The 21126-nt window shown below is 35.6% G+C and overlaps 2 protein-coding genes across 2 annotated transcripts; both read right to left on the reverse strand.

The window, feature by feature from the left end:
• Positions 1 to 1393: 1393 nt before the first annotated feature.
• On the reverse strand, positions 1394 to 2353 carry LOC113299671 (ferredoxin-thioredoxin reductase, variable chain-like). Its single transcript, XM_026548744.1, has one exon. It carries the CDS (start codon positions 2083 to 2085, stop codon positions 1639 to 1641), a length of 447 nt encoding a protein of 148 aa, XP_026404529.1. The 5' UTR covers positions 2086 to 2353; the 3' UTR covers positions 1394 to 1638.
• Positions 2354 to 2975: 622 nt separating this feature from the next.
• On the reverse strand, positions 2976 to 7500 carry LOC113299670 (repressor of RNA polymerase III transcription MAF1 homolog). Its single transcript, XM_026548743.1, has 11 exons — positions 7348 to 7500; positions 6982 to 7099; positions 6799 to 6869; positions 6655 to 6704; positions 5377 to 5450; positions 5226 to 5288; positions 4781 to 4868; positions 3901 to 3963; positions 3734 to 3819; positions 3565 to 3636; positions 2976 to 3453 (listed from the first exon to the last, which is right to left on the reverse strand). Exons 2-11 carry the CDS (start codon positions 7011 to 7013, stop codon positions 3372 to 3374), a joined length of 681 nt encoding a protein of 226 aa, XP_026404528.1. The 5' UTR covers positions 7014 to 7099; positions 7348 to 7500; the 3' UTR covers positions 2976 to 3371.
• Between the last annotated feature and the right edge of the window lie 13626 nt (positions 7501 to 21126).

A 21126-nucleotide genomic window follows, 5' to 3' on the forward strand; every position in this document is an offset into this window, starting at 1 on the left:
CTCTAATCATTAGAGGAATATATGCCATCTTAGGCTGACACTTTCCGGTTCATCTCTATCTACATAATTGAATAAAATTTCTCAATCGCAAAATCACCTTTCTCAGCTCTTTCAGCAAGTATTCTAATATTTTAGCAGGTGAAAACACAAGAGTAATGTGGACAATCTGGTGGCGGGCGGGGAAAGCTAAACAAGAATTAGGCAGTCGAGGTCCCTTTGAATATCTCATAAACCAGGCAACAGCCATATGGTAATCATTGCCGCTGTGGAGGAACTAGGAAGAGATAAGAAGAGTGTATCGAGAGCAAATGGTGGAAAGGAAGTTATAAGTTATAACAGTATGGTAAACCTGCAGGTTTAAGCTGGGTTTGAAGCCGCAAAGTTTCAGAAAGCTTCTTGCGATACAAACTTCATGGTTTCCAAAAGGATAATCAATTGCGCTCATAAGTTTCCACAGCACACTCTGGACTACTCAAAACAACAAATTATAATTCTGTAAAGCTAAAATGGTAAAACACTTTTCGAGGGAAATTCGTCTCCAACGTGGTGTACTACTCAGTTGCTAGTGTTTTGTGATGCAGAAGCTTATATATCTTAATAGTTCTGTAGTATCAAAGTTACTGCCTAGCCTTGTGTTTTCCTAGGGTATCAAATGTCAACCCAAATTGTACTGGTGAAAACCAAAACATATCTAGAGGGCATAAGTCACATAATATAAATGCAAAGAACACAAAACTACTGGTTGAAATGTATAACTCCAAGAGATTTCACAGAAGTGCATTTGTTGATATTCAAATAAACACGCACCTTTATACACAGGCCAAATAATTCAACTCAAAACCACTGCAATAAGACGCTATCACCACATCCTTAGGGTCAAGAGATAGTTCATATGAATTAGTGAGAAGCAATTACCTTCCTACTATATGCATCTACAACAGGATCAATAAAAGACGAGAGCTCCTAAGCCGAAAACCTCAAAACTCTGTACTAAGATTCAACTCAGTATGAAAACAGAAAGATGAATGAAGTGAACATATAGACACCAACTACAAATGCCGCATTCTCCAATTATGTGTGATGTATCATTTATCAAGAATAAATGCTAGTCATATGAAAGATTAAATCAGCGAACCCCAAAAATAGGAGACTGCACAGGCATAAAAAGCGATGACTACAATCAATCATTCATCAACCATCACATAATGCAATCTGATAAAACCACCACCATCCACCAAAACTATAACAAACATCTACAGAAAACTGAAGACTGGGGAAAAATGCATAAACCAACAAGCATTCACAACCTAATTCAGTATTCAGTTACCAAAAGCTTTAAATGAAAAACAAATTTGACAGAAATGTAACTAACTAGAATACATCCAAAAAAAGATGAATTAAAGCAATTAAAATCTTGTTTATTTTTCCTAATACTAAAACCAGTAGAGTTTCAATTGTATGATAGATTTACCAGCAGTAGTAACAATAACAACAACAACAACAACAAAAAGAAGAAATTAGGATTTAACTTACAATCCAAAAGCTCAGGACGATAAGCAAAATAAATTCCTTCCCAGTAATATAATACACTGCACATTAAGTGACCGAGAATACTACATCTTCTTCGATGAAATTAGATTAATCAAGATATTCAAATTCATCTTCTTTAAGATGAGCAACAATTTTCACATTACCACGACCTTCAATTTCTTTAAAGAATTCAACCTTAAATGGAAGATTAGCAGATATATTCTTCCCTTTCCATAAACCAACATATTGTTTAATTGTCCCTTCTAATCCAGTAATATCAACTTCAGGTACTTTAGGTACATGGTAGACTATCAATGGTACTTTTACCCTAACCCTAGCTCCAACCTTTTCTTGCATCAATTCATCCTCAGATTTAGAAGAAGAAACTGATGCAGAATCAGGTTTCAATGCAACTTCACAAGATATAATCCTCTGTTTTCTTCTTGTATCAAAAACAACAAGTGAATTTCTTCTTGAAATGAGAAAACCCCTCTGGTTTTGCTGAGTGTAAGTTCTGATTGGTATACATAAAAATGAAGAAGTTGTAGTGGTCATTCTGGGTTTATTTTTTCTCTCTGGCTAATTCTGGATCGAGTTTAAGTTCTTGTTGTTGTAATTTCTAGGGTTGGTGATTTTTTTTCTTTTCAGGGGTGCTGAAAGATGGGAAGATCAAATCAGATTATGGGGATTGGGTGTGAAGATGGGGTTTCAGAATTAAATATCAGAAATGGACACGTGTTCATATAATGATATTTAATCTATTTATCTTTAGCTAATTATTTTTGGGTTCATTTTTTTGGAAGAGAATTGTTAAACGAGAAAGTTAAATCATTATCCGAAACAATCCAAATCTTGATATTTTTGATAGAAATTTTTGCCATACAAAAGAGACTGGATAAGAAAATAAATATATGGAACCCTGAATGGATGAGGAATGGAAGGTAGAAAACAACAGAGAACTAGAGGCCATCGACGATTCTGTTTGTTTTTAAGCAGTGAAAATGGAATTCATAAAATTTGTTGTTCCGAAGTGTCGACGAAGGACTAACAAGAGCAGAAACAGTCGCAACTCTGTAGTAAGTTCTCGTTCTCCATGCATGACACTGAAACAATATTGGGGTTTCAGTCCCAGAGATGCTACCCTTACGGTTGTAAGGCTGCATATGTTGCCGTCTACAAAACCACATTTCAGCAGTTATTGCCGAGTTTTAAACTTTTCTGCAAACAAAATCTGTGATTGAAGAAACGTCTGACCATCCAAGAAAATGACATCAATAGATTTATTTTCAATATTGGATAACTACATCGATACATATCCAGAAACAAATATTTCAATTACCCAACGCGTGTTGGACATAAGTACTGCAAATGGTCCTGAGCAATAGTACAGACAGGTTGAGCAAGCTTGCTAAGTACAGTCACAAACCTTCTTCACAAATTTGAACTCTGAACAAATGAGCTCTGAGGAACACATGTCCATTGCACCCTCCCAATGTTAATAAGGGTGTAGGGGTCTCAAACAGCCTGATTAGTAGTATCCAATGATAACACAGGCGCGTAAAATGAATGTTTGACAATATTGAGACTTATCATAGCATCACCTTTACAACACAGCTGTTGTAAGGGTTTCTATGGTATACATTATGTGCAAATAGATACAACCGAATATCTTCACATTGCAATGTCCTTGTACTTCTTATTCCAATCACGTAGTACAGTCTGGTTCTAACTAACTAACTGCTTATGTATATATATTATACAGCATACATTAACAGGTCTAAAGTGTAAGCCACTATAACATATACGAATTCAGGAAGTATCCAATATATATATTGGACATTTCACATGTCCATGTTGCTGAAAATGTACCCGTCTTCGTCATCCCGAGACTCATCCATAAGAAAACCCTCAGCTGCCAAATTGCTGCAGCATACAATTGTAGATTATGAGGCTCAAATAGCAGAAAGGCACAACCAAGTTAATAGATTCTCACTATCTATTTCCACCACTTCTCACATAAACAATGTGGCCTACCTTAAGCAGCAACAACGAAAGCTGACGACGCGTTTTATCTTTCTATTGTAAAAGAAGAAGTTGAAGGACCATCTAAGAAAACAAACAAAAATATCAGAGATGGAGGAATCCAACTTCCTGCTACAACAAAAAGAATCAATTAATATACAAATGTAAGACATGATCTTACATGGCTCCCCTTTCCAAGAAAGGGTCTCCATCTGAATCCGGCTCCGGACTGTAACAGTAAATTTCACATTCGCCAAGTTTCACAACCTGCATATCTAAATATTACTAAACTGTCTTTGGATACAATACTGCAGTCTAACTTTACTCCACACCTATAAACAAGCTCACCTCATCCAATGACTTATACAAGTTTTCCAGTAAATCACTGCCCCCACTAGCAGCTGCCCATTCCTGCTTTCAAAGATTGTTTTAACGGCTATAGGGTAGTACAGTAAGGGGCTTAACATATTCCAACTACCTAAAGTTCCAATAGCACCACATGATATATTGCAATCCAGAATTATATTCTTTTGATTGGTTTCAGTCCAGGAAATGTTAAAAAGGAATAGATGATAATTTTTGTAAAACAAATGAGCAAGACATCATTACTTTTCACAAAAATAAGTACAAAGCCAACCTTTTTAGAGAATTGATAGACAAAACTACAAAGGTGCAATAAAGAATAATCGTCTACATAAACTTAGATCTCAATCCAGGGAGGGAGAAAGAGAAGAGACTAGCCAAATAGATGGGTGCATGTGTCCAAGGTACTGGAGTAGAATTAAACAAGGGGGGGGATTAAACAAGCAGTCACGGGACATCTCAAACTCTAACTGACGAGCATAACAGTCTTTTTGTGTTGGTATTTTGATACTAAGGTGTTTCACTCTACAATGTGCTGAGGTGGACTGAATGCATAAAATTTGAGGCTGCAAAACTAGACAGCAATCGGTTACTCCAGATGTATTAAACTAAACAATGTTTATTATAACATAGCAGCAAACTCCAACATAGAGATTAAGCGCACAAAGAAAATGGTGTTCGGTTGCATAGGATATCTAAGATTTTTTTATGTGCTTAAGAATCATTTCATGCTAGTCTTCTGAAATCTTGGTTTTTTTATCTATAATGAGGTCCAACAGGAAAATATGAAATTAGGGAGAGTGTAGTATTTTCAAGCAGTTGGTTACTTAGAGATAATTAAGACTTAAGGATACACTCAGCATACCTTCGCTACTTCGAACATATAGGTGTCATATGTCTGCTTAACACTGGTCCAATCTTCTTCTCTGAAGAAACGGTGTGCTTGCACTGCGCTGATACACCCGAAACACATGGACAGACATGGTTATGTAAAGAATATGTTACCTCTCATGTGATCATGCCCGTAGATACATGGATAAGCCAATTGGTTTGACTTTCCATTAGTGTATCAGATATGACCAAGGGACGGTGCGGACTACCACAATTTTATTTTTGGGATATGGAGAGACTCGAACTCTCAGCTCCACCTAGAGCAACGATTCTTAGAACCGTCTGTCAAACCTTCTGACAACACTCCCATTTTAGGAAAAAGAGGATACAAAGCGGGTTGCCACGTCGCCGTACAAGCTGACCATGGCATTACCCAATATCCTCCTTCCCAGTCCAACAGAAATGAAGAGCACAGATACCTGAAATCGTAATCTGGATACATGTGACCGAGCGTAAGCACCAGGTAAATCAACGTCTTTCGGCTGAAATGAACGGTGAGAACATTAAATAGTTAGAAAAATATACAAGAAAGCTCGAGTTGCTAAAAGTATTTTGGCATCCTTCAGGCACCTGGATCTACTAGACAAAATACTAGCTGGAGAAGGGGGATCACTGTCTGCAGATTGTCCAAGATAATCCAGAATCTACATGGAAAAACAACAAAAAATGTTAAACACCACTGGCGCAACTTGAAAAGGACAAACAACATTTGGCACAAACAAGCAATTACATCCAAATACTTATTTCCAACCAACAATAGAACTTGGGCACTAACTTATGATTTCTGTAAAGAACCTTGCCTCGTAGAAGCAAGATAGACTGGACATCTTCCCTTAACTGGTAAGCAATTAATTAACAACATTGAAAAGAAAACGAGTGGGTGAATGATGGTTAATATGCATAAGAAAATAAATACAGCTGAAGTTCATCAATCGATAATATGATTTCCCTCGGTAGAGTATAACTGTAAACTTGGAGTATTATCGAAGAATGTTACAAGAGCTGGAGTTCCCAAAACTATGCATAACATTGCTTACTAAATTATATTTAGCTGCTAAAGGAAAACAGATAAAGTGAATACAGTCGTTCAACAGTGCATTTGTTGCTTCCACTGTGCCTTTCGATAAGGTTTATGATCCTTGAAAGTGCATATTCTTAACTATCCTAATCAGTGTTGCAAGACCAATTGAGGCCCCAAAATGATAATTCCAACCCTCTCGGTCAAACTCAACCTAGGAAAAAACTCTTTCCGGTCAGAGTAAAAGAAGAGTGTGACCAACTATAATGTACATTGAAGCTAATTTTGCTAAACCAGAATTGAAACACGAAAACAGTGCGAGATAATAATTCAAGTTTACATGCGACTTTGCAGTGAGAAATCAGTTTACCACAGTCCTTGTACTTCCCACTCTATGATATGCTTTTTATTTACATTATTCCAAGGCTGATGTTCTACAATCAATACTGTAAGACTAGTGCTACATTTTCTATCAAAAGTTCCATGTCGCTTTTCTTAAATTTTGATTCATAAATGCTAAGAAAAACCTGAGTACTGGTACTCTTTAGTTGATTACAAAACTGGGTATCAGATCCCTCAAGGTCATTTCTAGTAGTTCAATATTCTAAAGCCATATTTTTTCAGAAGTCAAGATTGCATTATAATCCCATTCTTTTTTCAAAATGTGTTGCCAGTTGTGATGACATTAAGAGTTCTAACTTCAAGTTCTTATTTAATCAAATCAACACAGGAAGCACAAACATACATCGTGGAAAACAGATAAACAACCGATATAATAAAACAGAGGTCTATAAGCCACAAGAAGTAGTGAATAAAAAGATGTAAATTACCTCTTGATCCAAACTAAACGACAGCTTCTTATCTGTTCCCGTATGTTTGCCTGAAAAGGTAAAACACCGCAAATAAGATCTATAGCCTTCACATATAAGTGTTATTATACTAAAAAACTTCCATAGTTCCATCATTTCACTTACATGAGTAAGCTTCTAAACTTCCTTTGATGCAATATTCCCCAAAACTTACGTAATTAAGGAATTGATTAATCCTGAAAAATAAAACAAAAGATACACTTGGTAAGTTCTTACAAGCATAAAACACACACAAATAAGTTATACCAAATTGACTAGAATAAATATCCATGTTTTAAAGTATATTACCTGTCAAGATTTGTGAATTCCAAGTACTTCATCTTATTCTTAATCTCAAACAAATAAACCCTATCTTTTCAATTCAAAATAACACCTTCTGTAACCTAATCTTCTAATACTCAAATTCCTGAAATCCGAAAACATAATATCCAGTCATTAACATGACAAATTATCATCAATAGATAACATAAATTTCTCGTATCTTTGAAAGGCAATACACGTATTAAAGATAAAAAATCATAAGTTTCATGTGAATATTGCTGCGTATGTACCAAATACATCCATGGATTCAAAAATTAGCAGAGGAAAAATGAAAAAAAAACAAAAAAAAACATGTTTTGGTTAAAAGATTGGAATGGAGATCTGGAATAATACCGTTTATTACAGAGAGAATTAGTGACGACGAACCAACGAGTTTTCTGCACTCTGGATAATCAGATCTATAAAATACGACAGAGAGAGAGATTCAAAAGTTGAAAATTCGTTAGAGATATTCTTTATCCGGTCTCGTTTTAATTAGGTGACAGGTGCTGCCTCCTCCTTGTTGTACGTGTATTTTTGAGTCATCTAGGGTTTCTAGCTTTAGTCGTGTTAGGCGGCGGCTCTTGCTACTCGCTAAGTTACAGCCGGCTCGATGGATTCGGAGGGATACTGTTTTTTAAGGCCAAGCTTATGGTGCAGGACATCCCTTCCCTATCCTCATTCGTGGGGAAGGGATTTTTTTTTTTGATAAATAAATTTTTTTATTGATTATGTTGTAAGTGTATTCTGATCTCTTGCCAAGAGTTAACCGATATCAGCAGGTAAAATTATTGAGATGACTTATGGTGGATGTTGTTTCTCTGCGGACTTAGCTACAGCATCCGCAACCTGATTATCGTCTCTACTAACAAAGGAAAACTTACAATAATCAAAACTTAAACTTAAATGTTTAATTTCTTTGAGAAGGTTTCTATTCTCCCATTGGATTAAGAGAGAATTATCCAATAAAGACTGAATGACAAGCTTAGCGTCCGCCTCAATGTGGATTCGAGTTAACTTCATATCCCTGGCCCAGATTAAAGCTTCACGAATCGCCATGCATTCTCCATTTTCAGGGCTTAGAAATCCATTTGAGTAGTGTCCTTGGATTCCTTGACAGGTACCTGCAAAATTTCGGAGCACAATCCTCGTACCCACAAATTGGAAATCATTAAAAGGAGTTAGTTGTAACAAGTACAAGAGAAGTAGGGTCATTTAATATGGGTTGGGGACAAAACCACTACGCGAAATTTTCCCTTAATTCAAAGATGTGGAACTACATCCCAATCAAGATTACGAATATAAAATTTTGCGTGCATCAGCCACTGCGTTAGTATTCATGACTAAAGGAAGCATCAATATTAAATTTTCAGGTGCCTTGCCTAGGGGGTTTCCAACATGACACTGCAATTAATGAAGAACTGGAGTTATGCATAGAATTAGAGTTATGCGTGGAACTAGTGTTCATACGAGAGTTTAAGTAGAAGTTGATTCTGTGCTCAGTATTAAGTGGATTGAGAGATACTCCCTGAAAGACAGCATCACACCTATTCTTCCAAAGAACCCAAGATCCAATCATAAGAGAAAGAAATCTCTTCTCATTTAAAGAATTGAGATTACCAGAGAACCAGTTTTCGACCCATTCAGAGACACTACTAAACATGTTTCGTTCTTCTTCATTGACGTTAAGGTTCTTCCACACAGTTTTTGAGAAAGCACACTCCAGCAATAGATGTTCAATGGTTTCATAATGATTGCCACAGAGACCACACTGAGTGTCAGAAGAGTCATTATAGACAGATAGCTTTGCTTTTGTTGAGTGGATGCCATGGATGTTTTTCCATGTGAAAACTTTGATTCTTTGTGCTGCACTGCAATGCCAAACTACTAAATCAGCCTCACTATGGTGTCCTTTTATCCCTTTTCTACATGACACGTGTGAATAGTGTCAAACGGAAACTCAGTATCCGTTTTTTTTCCCCATTTTTTCCCACTAAAATATTTGTATAGGTAAAAAAACAGATAATTTAGAGTAAAAAAAAAGTGTGAAAAAATAAAGTTTTAGGGTAAAACTTAAAAAACCAGAAACGGATATTTAGTTTTCGTGAAAAAAATCACAGATACTTCCGTAAAGCAGGATTTTACACGGAAATTTCCCTTCCCTACAAGGTGGATCGGATCTGATCCACTTTGAGTAGTAGGGAAGGGATATCAGTAGGGATATGAGAGACCATAATGGTTGGCAAAATAGATTTTTCCCTACAAATGAGGGATAGGGAAGGGAAAAGGGGCACCATAGTGCTTGGCCTAAGAATTCGGAGCCCAACTTCGTGCCCCTTTTTCCAAGTCTTTAAAAAAAATAGAATTGAAAAGATATATTAGGAAAAAAGAACAATTACAGAATGTATAAATAGAGAAAAAAGAATAATTACAGAATGTACAAAGCTAGCATGTCAAAGCCAGCTGAAAACTAAAACAGAGTAAACAAAAACTCTTACACAGATAGAATCGTCTTCCATTGATGCAAGAATTAATTCATAGAGTATGAACCAAAAGTCTTTAGCCTTTTTTTTGTAAATAAGATATTTCATAAAAGGATCTAAGAATCAAAGTGAGTCGCGATTACAGTGAGAGTAGAGCCATCTAATCTGGGATGTTGAGAGTTCCCAATATTAGATTTATCTACTAAAAGTTGTTTCAAGCAATAAAAGGGAGGTGAAGCTTCCCATTCTACTATAGAGTTTAAAGGCCTAACAAATTTGTCCAAGACATCCGCAACTTGATTTCCTAATCTAGGAACAAAATAAAATCCCAAAAAGTTATTACAAAGTTGAGCTAGTCTGTTTGCCTCATCAAGACAGGCTTTAGCACGCCATGAAATGTCTGAATTATGCCCTTGAAAATAGATTAAAATGCTTTCGCAATCTCCTTCGATGTTAAAGTTTTGAATCTATTTCTCCTTTGCCCAAGTTGCTGCCTACAACACTCCTATAGCTTCCGCTTCTTGTGGATCTGACCCTGTCGACTACCCTGCTCTTCCTCCTTCGCAATTTCCTGCATCATTTCTTAGGATTAAAGCATAACTGGATGGTAATATCTCTGATATCCAAGCCGCATCCACATTTATCTTTAGAGTATTCTTCCTATGAGACTTCAATGTTTGATTCTTTTTTTTCTTTTCTTTTTTTTGCAATCTCTTAGTTTGGTACGATTTTGTTTTCTTGTAGACCAAAATTCTATGTGTCTCTGAATTTCCTGAGCTAGACTACTAGCAGACTTGGCTTTATTTTCAAACACCCTATCACATCTTTCTTTCCATATGAACCACATTTTAGTAAGAAGTAATTATATGGATATATCTGTCCTAGACTCCTAGGGTTAGTCATCCAACTTTTACAGAGATCTAGTATCGTGGTAGAGTTATCCAAGGATAGGTAAACCTGATTAGGAGCAGAGCCTCAAATTTCCTTAGCATAGGGACAATGAAATAAGAGGTGTTCAGTGTTTTCTATTTCAGTCTTACACATGGTACAATGTGGAGCTACGTTTTTCACTTTTCCAAAGATTTTAGCATTAGTTGGAAGCGCATCTTGTAAACATTTCCATAAGAATAGTTTAATTCTCTCTGAGATATTCAATTTCCATAATGACTTACAAAAATATTTTGGTAAGGAAAGGCTGATTATTTCTAATCCTACTTCATTCAGTTTATCATACATAGATTTAACTATGAAATCTCCTGATCTTGTTAGTGCCCACTGCAATTGGTCTTTCCTAAGAATTTGGTTTTTATCTTTAAACAGATAAATCTTACATATTTTATGAACAATATCATCTGGAAAGGTAACAGCTAATAAGGGAACATTCCATGTACTTGTTTCTACATCGATCAAATAAGAGACCCTAGGTAGATGACTAAAACTATTGGTTCTTAGGTTTTCCATCGTGTCTCCTAATCATGGGATCCAATTATCGTTCCAAATATTAATGTCTTGACTATTACCCATTTCCCAGATACTATAGTTTTTAACTAATTCTAATCCTTGTCTAATGCAGTTCCATGTCCAATAACCTCTTTTGGGAGGTTTAGTTCTAAAGGAAGATTTGTTTCTAAAATACTTAGTGTCCATAGTTTTTTCCCAAAGAGCATTAGGTTCCTTAACCAGACTCTACGCTAGTTTTGCTAACATTGCAATATTGAATTTACGGACATCCCTAAAACCAAGTCCCCCTTTGATTTTAGGTTTGCAGAGATTTGGCCAAGCCTTTGGGTAAAATCCTTTTCCCCCAGCATCCTTTCCCCACCAGAAATCTCTTTGTATTGCATTAATTTTCTTAGTTATCTGTTTTGGCATCAAGAAACACCCCATTTGATAAGAGAGAATACTAGAGAGGACAACTCTATTTAGCACTGACCTACTTGGTTGGGAAACAACTAACCTTTTTCAACCCTTGGATTTTGATTCCATTCTTTAAATAATAGGGGCAAAGGTTTTATTTTTAAGAGAGGTGCTCCTAAGTAAGGGTCTTTAAGGTTTATGTGTTTTATTTTCAACAATTTAGACATCATTCTTTGATACTTAGGTTCAACTTTCTTACTAAAGAAAACTCCTGACTTTTCAAAGTTTATTATTTGTCCTAAGGCCTTACTGAAAATTGTTATTGTATCTAATAGGTTTCTACATTCTTTTAGGTCAGCTTTCACAGAAAGTAAGCAGTCATCTGCAAAGAAGAGATGTGAAATAGGTTCACTTTTAGGTGTTAGTTTAACTCTATGGAGAAGTTTTTTTTGTTCCTGAGAAAGAAGAAGCCTAGAAAAAATTTGCATGCAGATAATAAATAAATATGGAGAAAGAGGATCTCATTGCCTTAGACCTCTAGAAGGTTTAAAGGAAGCACCAGGAGTCCCATTTAAAAGCACGGAGATTGAAGTTGTAGAGATACATTGTTATATAAGTTGACAAACTTCATTATTAAAACCAAAAGTCTTAAAGGTTGTTAGTAAAAAATTCCAATTGACCCTATCAAAAACTTTAGACATGTCGATTTTTATTCCTAAACCACATGTTCTAGCTTTTTTCTTTTTAAATGAATGGATAATTTCATGTGTTACAATTATGTTATCAGATATTTTCCTAGAGGAGAAGAAAGCTGATTGGAAGGGGGAAATAAGTTTTTCTAAGAAAGATTTTATTCTATTGGCTATGATTTTTGCTATTACCTTATAGATAGTGTTGCAGAGTCCTATTGGTCTAAAATGACTAGAGTTTTTTGGGTGTTTTATCTTTGATATTAAAAAAAGATGGGTTTTGTTTAGGTCAGGATTCGTTATTTTGTTTTTGAAAAAGAGTTGAATTATGTCAGTTACCTCTAGACCAACTAAAGTCCAGTTGTGTAAGAAAAAGCTAACTGGGAAGCCATCAGGACCAGGAGTTTATTGGGCTTCATGTTTTTCAGGACTAAGAAATTTTCCTCCATAGTTGAGATATTTAGAATGCTTAAATTATCAGAAGAAGAAATTGTTAGAGCATTGCTCGGTCGAACTCGCATGCGCTGCTATCTCAAGCATGTTTGTCAATGTTAGTGATCAAAACTATAAGTCTTGATTTCTATCCTATTTGTAGATGTCTCGGACTAGGACATAGATAGTGTAGTTGAGCTTAAATCTCTCGACGTTCATCTCTTGAAGACGAAGAACTACTAAGGGGAGCTTGTGGAACTTCTTCGACAAAAGGTATGTGGAGATTTGAACTTATCTATCACTTGGAAAGTCTATTTCTACTATCTCCTATATTGAGACATAAGTCGTGTTATGATATAGTTTTCACTATACACGTTTGAAATTTCGAGCTGAGTATATCTCGCTTACATATTTCTAGAAATATGTGTTGGTAAGCTTTCGCTTTGACCAAGTTCATCTTATATCATGAGAAAATTTCCGAGTAACATCTTACATGGTTTGTGTGATACAATCATTTGATATAGGCTTGGAATGTTTCGACAATGATTATTTCAATATCTTGAAAATTGCTTTGATGCTAATAGTGTGTGAAAACGGCTATTGTCATGATAGAAGAATATTTTAATGATTGAAATAAAGAGTTGATGATGTAACCATCTTTGGATATAAGCATATATATTGTGTTCGCACATTAGTGTATAAGTCCATAAACCGGGAGCCAAGAGTATGCATATGTGTGTATACGAAATTGGTGAAGGTGTTAGAGCATTGATCGGTCGAACTCGCATGCGTTGCTATCTCAAGCATGTTTGTCAATGTTAGTGATCAAAACTATAAGTCTTGATTTCTAGTCTATTATAGCTAAGTCTCGGACTAGGATAAAAAGTGTAGTTGAGCTTAAGGACTTCATGGCGATTCATCATACAAGTAGAAGAACTACTCAATGAACCGGTGGAACTTCTCGACAAAAAGGTATGTGAAGACTTGAACTTATTTGTCACTCAAAAGTCTATCTACTCTATCTCCTACTTCTTGAGACAAAAAGTCGTATGCTATATATATAGACTTAGATTATACATATTTGGTATTTCGAGCCGAGTATACCTCTCCTATCTATATCTCGAAATATGTGTTGGTAAGCTTTTCGCTTCGACCAAGTTTATCTTTACCTAGTGACGAAAGTCATGATATGTTTCAATCATCTTGAAAATTGCTTTGACGAGAAATGGTGTAACAACTGTATAACGTCCTCTAAGAATGTTTCAATGATTGAAATGAGAGTTTAGATTACATAACCAATGATGGACATAAGAATTGTTGTGGAAACAAATTTATGTATAAGTCTTATTCCTTGAACCAAAGTTTGCGAACTTTGTTGATCAAGAGAAAACGGAAGAATGGCTTGTTGCCAAGTCCGCGAACTGCCGAACTTCTCATCCCAAGAAATTCTGCTGGAGTTGACAAACTAGTTGCGTGAGTACCAGTTCGCGAACCCAGTCTGTGAACCGGCGGAAGGTCTCTTGCCGAGATTTTCTGCTGGAGTTTGTAAACTCTGCCGGTTGCTTAAGTCCGCGAACCTAGTATGCGAACTTAAGAAGGTTATATATCTGAAGATGATTTCTGAACTTAAACTTTAAAAAGACTAAGGAATGCAGTTTGCAAACCGTGGCTATAAAAGTTCATGAACCGATTCAAGTGAATCAAATCATCTTTGCTTCAATTGTGTCTTGTGTAGTTGCATAAGATTTCCTTGCAGTTGAACAACTCTCTAACTAGTTCATTTGAGTCATTTGAACTAGTTATGGTGAAGAAGAACATGGTTGATATGAAATGCTCATATGGATAACCCTTTGGTTAACTATTGTTGAACCAACAACGTACACGTTTGGGCACGGTTAACAAACCTAGAAGCGTGCATTTCATTTGTGTATAACAAGCTAAGTTTTCGATCTAACGGTTGAGAAATATTAGCTTGAATCTAAATCAGGTTTTCATCTAACGGTGAATATTGATTGCTTTGTTACCAAGGCAAAACCATGATTTGAAAGACTATGTAAATGAGACATCTAGTATTGTGCAAAACTAATCCCCACACGTTACTTGTGATACTAGTTTGCGTACTAGAGTCGGTTCTCCTTTAACCTTGGTTTTCTTCTTCTAAAACCAGGTTAACAACTTAAAGACTTCATTGGGATTGTGAAGCCATACCGATACTACTTTTATCGTAGTTGTGTGATCTGATCTTGTATCTTCTATCGTACGAGTACAATCAGATTGATTGGCTTGAGATTTGATATCTCCGATAGGAAAGATATAAAAAGTAATCACAAACATCTTCGTCTCATTGTTTGTGATTTCACAACATCTTGTTTCGCTACCATACGATTAAGATTGTTGTGAGGTGATTGATTAATATAGGCTGTTCTTCGGGAATATAAGACCGGATTATCAATTGGTTCCTGTTCACCTTGATTATTATCAAAAGACAGAACAAAAACTTTAGGGTTTTTCTGTGGGAGACAGATTGATCCTTTGATATACTTGTCTGTGTGAGACAGATTTGTTTATTATCAAAGCCTGCGATTTTGGGTCGTAGCAACTCTTAGTTGTGGGTGAGATCAGCTAAGGGAATCAAATGTTCAATATCTTGCTGGGATCAGAGGCGTAGGGAGTACAACTGTACCTTGGATCAGTGGGAGACTGATTGGGGTTCAACTACAGTCCAGTCCGAAGTTAGCTTGGAGTAGGCTAGTGTTTGTAGCGGCTTAATACATTGTGTGTTCAATCTGGACTAGGTCCCGGGGTTTTTCTTCATTTGCGGTTTCCTCATTAACAAAATTTCTGGTGTCTGTGTTATTTCAATTTCCGCATTATATTGTTTTATCTTTATAATTGGAATAATTCAAGTTGTGTGTTAGATCAATCAATTGGAGAATCCGACCTAACGGTTGTTGATTGATATTGATTGACACTTGGATATTGGTATTTGGTACCATCCAAGTTATTCCTTGTATTTGATTAGTACTCAAAGTTTGTATTTGAGGAAATCAAATCAAGAGAGAGATACAAACTCGTTGATATACTTTTAATTGATTGAGTTTTGTTGATTCTCTTAAAAGTATATTCGAGTTTGTCCATGTAGATTTCTAAGCGAAATATTGGGTGTTGTTGTTAGACCCCCGCTTTTTCAATTGGTATCAGAGCAGGCAAACACGTTTAAGACCTTACAAGTCTGTGTTTGTAGCGATCTGACTCTATGGACAGTTGAGCTATCTCGGTAAACGTACCACCAGTCTTCGATGTCTCAAAATACCTATGGTGGAAATTTTTTATGCGTACTTTTCTTCAATCGCGTGATTTCCAATCATGGGTTTATGTTGTTAATGGCTATGGGATTCCTATCGTTATAGTTGAAAATGCTACTATGCCTAAAAACATCGGTACATATACTGCTGATGAGTCACTTGCTGCAAAGCAAAACTTCGATGGTTTGAATGCCATCATGCATGCCATTACCCCGGAGGTTCGACACCATGTGGCTTCATGCTCCACGTCTAAAGAGGTTTTGGATACTTTAGAAACTGTATTTGAAGGTAACACCAGCGAAAAGGAAGCTAGGCTTCAAAACCTTAATTCCGAATGGGAAAACCTTCATATGACAGAAGAAGATTCATTTGATGAATTTTATCACAAAATGTATGAAATTGTTAATGCATCTTATGCATTGGGTAGGACTATTCCTGAAAAGGAAATTGTGATGAAGATTATCAGATCGCTGCCATCTAAATACGAATCTAAAAAGCATGTCATCGTTGAGGGAAATAACCTTGATACCCTTTCGCGAAATACGCTTGTCGGGAAGCTTAAAATTTTCGATCGTGAACGTAATTCAAGAGATAAACATCACTTGTCTAGTAATCATGTTACTATTCCTGATGGAAAATCTCACTGTCCTAAATTGATTGATAAGAAAAATGAGAATTGCTTTATTTCTACGTTGCCTCAGTTTATACAACAACTTAAGAAAATTCTTAGACAAAGTAAAAGAAAGTCTCAAAAAGAGGTACAATCAATCAAAAAGGGGGATAAGATAGTTCAGAAAAACTGTACTAGTGAAACTGGTCGTGTGTGCTGTAAAAGTGTGCATACTTCCAAAGGTCCAGATACTAAGGTGAATAAGATAACTAAAGCATGAATGAATACTCTTGATTATTGTCCTGAAGATGAAATCTGTGATTGTTCTTTTAATCTCTTTGCTGAAAATCACAATCGTGATTCTTATACGACATGTCGAATAACTCCAACTGTGTCTCATAAGCTGTGTCAGCAAATGTCACCTGACTATGTATCACTCTCCAGTCATCTTGACACCAAGGGTGATACAGTAAAACACAAGATGCTACCAAAACTCTCGGGTTCCTTGTGTGAAAGTCAGGATCATCTTAGCACGAATGATCAAAAGCAGTCCTGCTCTGCTAAACGCTGGGTGCAGAAGAAAAAGAAGAAATCTCCTATGAAATCCTTTTTTCCTCAGAAAATGATTTCTAGAACGTTGCACGATTTGCGAAACTCAACAATCAAGTTGTTCAAAACTGTGATTAAAAGGGAAAAGAATGATGTGCATAACTATTCTTTCCTAAAGAATAAGCAAAAAGTTGAATTAACAGATAATTCCTCGCCTCGCAAAAATTATCCCAGTCCTATATTGGATTGGAGTAATTATGATCAGTAATCTTCTTGTTTATGATTCTTTTGTCTATCCCTCTTAGGCAAGAATCATTATTTTGAGAGGGTTGTGTTGGAATTTGTCTGTTAAATCTCTAGGAGTGTTTGGTTCTTGTTTATTCTCTTCTAGTACGGTTTCTTTTTTGTTGTTCATGAACGGTTCCTGGTTCTTTAAAAGACTTTTTCTTGGAGATAACCGAATTTTGCTAGGGTTTGGTAAAAGGTCTTTTTTGGAAATTCTTCATCTTCATTCCTTTAAAATGAAGTTTCTCCTCTTCTGCATGATCATTTCATTTACCTTCTCTATCATGTCCTCCTCCAGTCTTTCAAGCAAAGAAAGTGATGTATGGACTGTTCTATTTCCCTCTAAGAAGATTCGTTTTGATTCCTCTGACAATGAGATGTGTTATGACAAGCGTATCTCATATTCTGATGAGAATTCTTCTGTCTCACAGTTTGATAAGCTCTCGTTAACCATGAATCTTGTCTTGGAACAAGTACGTGCCCTGAAAAGTGAACTCGAAGCTTCTTCCAAAAGCCTTGAAGAAAAGATGGATAGTCTTGAATCCAGGATTGATCTAATCGAAGATGAGCTTGATGAATACAAGGAATATGAGAAGAATATTCAAAGTAAGTAAAATGCTTCATAGAGGTTTTGTTGCCTAGTATGTCTTCTTTTTGGTTTAGTTGGAAGAATAACTAGTGCTTGAATAGCAATGATTGTGACTACACATAGCTATTATTTTTCATCTTCTTGTATTATTTTTTAGGTTTATTGGTTTTAAATTCTAAAAATATTTGGAGGATGATGTTTTTGCAGTATTAATCTTTATGATTTGTGATATTGCAACTTGTTATGGGATGTGTATGTTTGCGTCCGTGAACTTGAAGGTCCCATACTTTTTCAAAAGTAAAGTCGTTCGTGTTCCGTATTCACTTACTAGTAAAAGGATGAATGGACTTTTGAAAAATACAAAAGTTAAGCCTATATTGTCAATTATGTTGATGGAAGATAGGTTAAAATCTTTTGTTTTCAAAGATTATGTATATTATTGTCTTTATGCAAATAATAGAATGAATCCTTGTGTATTCCGCAGTATTAATCATCCCTGATCCATATTCGTATGTATTACTATGAGGCTCCGTAATGTGTCTTATGTTGAGCACGATACAACCAAGTTGATTATTTTTGATTAGCTTTGTTGGTCGTTCTGTAAGGTACTTTATGTTGAGCATCTTGAACTAAATTAATCATCTTGTTTGGTTATTTAGTTATTGCTCCGTAAGTTTTCTTATGCGAGCAAAACAATTGACAATTAAATTGATTACTTTCGTAATTAGTTTGGTTGTGTATTCCAATTAGATTAATTATGGTTTCTCTTGTAATTAATCTAGTTGAGTATTTTTGTGTCTCCATGAGTTTTATTATGTTGAGCACAAACAATTGAATTGATCACTTTTTGTGTTTAATTTGATTGTGTATACCGATTAAATTAATCACGGGTTTTACTTGTGATTAATTTGATTGAGTTTTTGGATATAAAAAAAATCATTCTTATGGTTTTTGGTGTCCAATAAAATTCTTCTTTTCTTTCGAAATTAAGGTCGCTCTTGTTGTTCTTTCGGGAATGACATCAAATGGGGGAGAGTTCTTTTGAACTTGTGCTTAATGGTCATATCTTGAGGGGTGTGCGGCTGTGGAATTTTAGAGGGGTTATCTTGTATCTTTAAACTCCTTGATGAATGCTATTAGCTTCGTCTATGTGATTGCATCTAAATAAGATGATGTGTGTTCTTTCTTTTTAGTCATGAAATGTCTCTTACGGAAATTTCATTATGATCCCGTTCTTGTACCTTTGCCAATTTTATTTACAAAAAGGGGGAGAATTAATATGTAGTTCACACTACAAATACATATGGAATTCGGGTCATTATGTAAGGTAGAGTGGTTTCCATGTGAGATGGAGTATTGACTAAGGGGGAGTGATACATATCACCATAGTATTATTGTTGAAGTTGTGATACAATTGAACTTTGACGATGTGTAATAATACTATGACATTGTATAATAATGATCGAGACCGATCCTTTCTCATTGTTATAGCTACGGATCTTCAACAGCAGTGATGCTAAACTTACAACCTTTGGGATCATTGGAGTAATTGGAAGTGACAAAGATTTCGAGGAATGTTGAAGATTAGACATGTGGATTAGGAGCTACTTAAGTTTCTTTATCTTTTTTGTATTCCATATGTATTGATAGTTTTGTCACTAAAATTGACAAAGGGGGAGATTGTTAGAGCATTACTCGGTCGAACTCGCATGCGTTGCTATCTCAAGCATGTTTGTCAATGTTAGTGATCAAAACTATAAATCTTGATTTCTAGTCTATTATAGCTAAGTCTCGGACTAGGATAGAAAGTGTAGTTGAGCTCAAGGACTTTACGGCGATTCATCATACAAGTAGAAGAACTACTCAAGGAACCGGTGGAACTTCTCGACAAAAAGGTATGTGAAGACTTGAACTTATCTGTCACTCAAAAGTCTATCTACCCAACTTCTTGAGACAAAAAGTCGTATGCTACATATATAGACTTAGATTATACATATTTGGTATTTCGAGCTGAGTATACCTCGCCTATCTATATCTCGAAATATGTGTTGGTAATCTTTTCGCTTCGACCAAGTTTATCTTTACCTAGTGACGAAAGTCATGATATGTTTCAATCATCTTGAAAATTGCTTTGACGAGAAATGGTGTAACAACTGTATAACGTCCTCTAAGAATGTTTTAATGATTGAAATGAGAGTTTAGATTACATAACCAATGATGGACATAAGCATTTTTGTGGAAACACATTTATGTATAAGTCCTATTCCTTGAACCAAAGTTTGCGAAATTCGTTGATCAAAAGAAACCGGAAGAATGGCTTGTTGCCAAGTCCGCGAACTGCCGAACTTCTCATCCCGAGAAATTCTGCTGGAGTTGACAAACTAGTTGCGTGAGTACCAGTACGCGAACCCAGTCCGCGAACCGGCGGAAGGTCTCTTGCCGAGATTTTCTTCTGGAATTTGTAAACTCTCGGTTGCTTAAGTCCGCGAACCTAGTGTGCGAACTTAAGAAGGTTATATATCTGAAGATGATTTCTGAACTTAAACTTTAAAAAGATTAAGGAATGCAGTTTGCAAACCGTGGCTATAAAAGTTCATGAACCGATTCAAGTGAATCAAATCATCTTTGCTTCAATTGTGTCTTGTGTAGTTACATAAGATTTCTTTGCAATTGAACAACTCTCTAACTAGTTCATTTGAGTCATTTGAACTAGTTATGGTGAAGAAGAAGAAGAACACGGTTGATATGAAATGCTCATATGACTAACCCTTTGGTAAACTATTGTTGAACCAACAATGTACATGTTTGTGTACGGGTAACAAACCTAGAAGCGTGCATTTCATTTGTGTATAACTGATGTGATCTCAATAATGTTGTAGTAAAAAGGTTCGTTGAGGCTTGTAAAAGCAATGGATTTTTAGACTTATAAAACTTAAAAGTAAAGAAAACTTATTACAAAATTGACTTCAAGATATTAGAAAACAACCAAGACACTGATCTCACTATTACACATGAATAAATTATGGTAAACAATCCAAAACTCTAATTATCTTTTAAGACTCTTATTTCTTAATTCACAAATAATCTGGAAAATTCTCAAAAATTAATCGTATCCCTAAGTATAGATTATCTAAACAAAGCATAACCTATCTAATTGAATCACAACTAATAAAGAAATTTTTTGCAAACAATTAAAAACTCTGCAAAAGAAGTGATTGAGTGAATTATAAATATAAATTAGAGGAAATAAATGACTACCAATTATTCATGCGTAAATAGCTTCCTCATTGCCTTGGTTGTGGGAGAAATTAGCCTCTCATCATGTTGGAAGCAC

Source organism: Papaver somniferum, chromosome 7 (assembly GCF_003573695.1).
Source record: "Papaver somniferum cultivar HN1 chromosome 7, ASM357369v1, whole genome shotgun sequence".
NCBI classification, from domain to species: Eukaryota; Viridiplantae; Streptophyta; class Magnoliopsida; order Ranunculales; family Papaveraceae; genus Papaver; species Papaver somniferum.

What these genes read in the sequence shown, in the direction of transcription:
- LOC113299670 (XM_026548743.1), bottom strand. Translation starts at nt 7,013, where the DNA reads ATGAAGTACTTGGAATTCACAAATCTTGACAG. An exon ending in TATCCAGATTACGATTTCAG is followed by an intron (nt 4,869 to 5,225) that starts GTATCTGTGCTC and finishes CGGGTGTATCAG; the next exon opens with CGCAGTGCAAGCACACCGTT. An exon ending in TTCTTGGAAAGGGGAGCCAT is followed by an intron (nt 3,637 to 3,733) that starts GTAAGATCATGT and finishes TTGTTTTCTTAG; the next exon opens with ATGGTCCTTCAACTTCTTCT.
- LOC113299671 (XM_026548744.1), bottom strand. Translation starts at nt 2,085, where the DNA reads ATGACCACTACAACTTCTTCATTTTTATGTATACCAATCAGAACTTAC.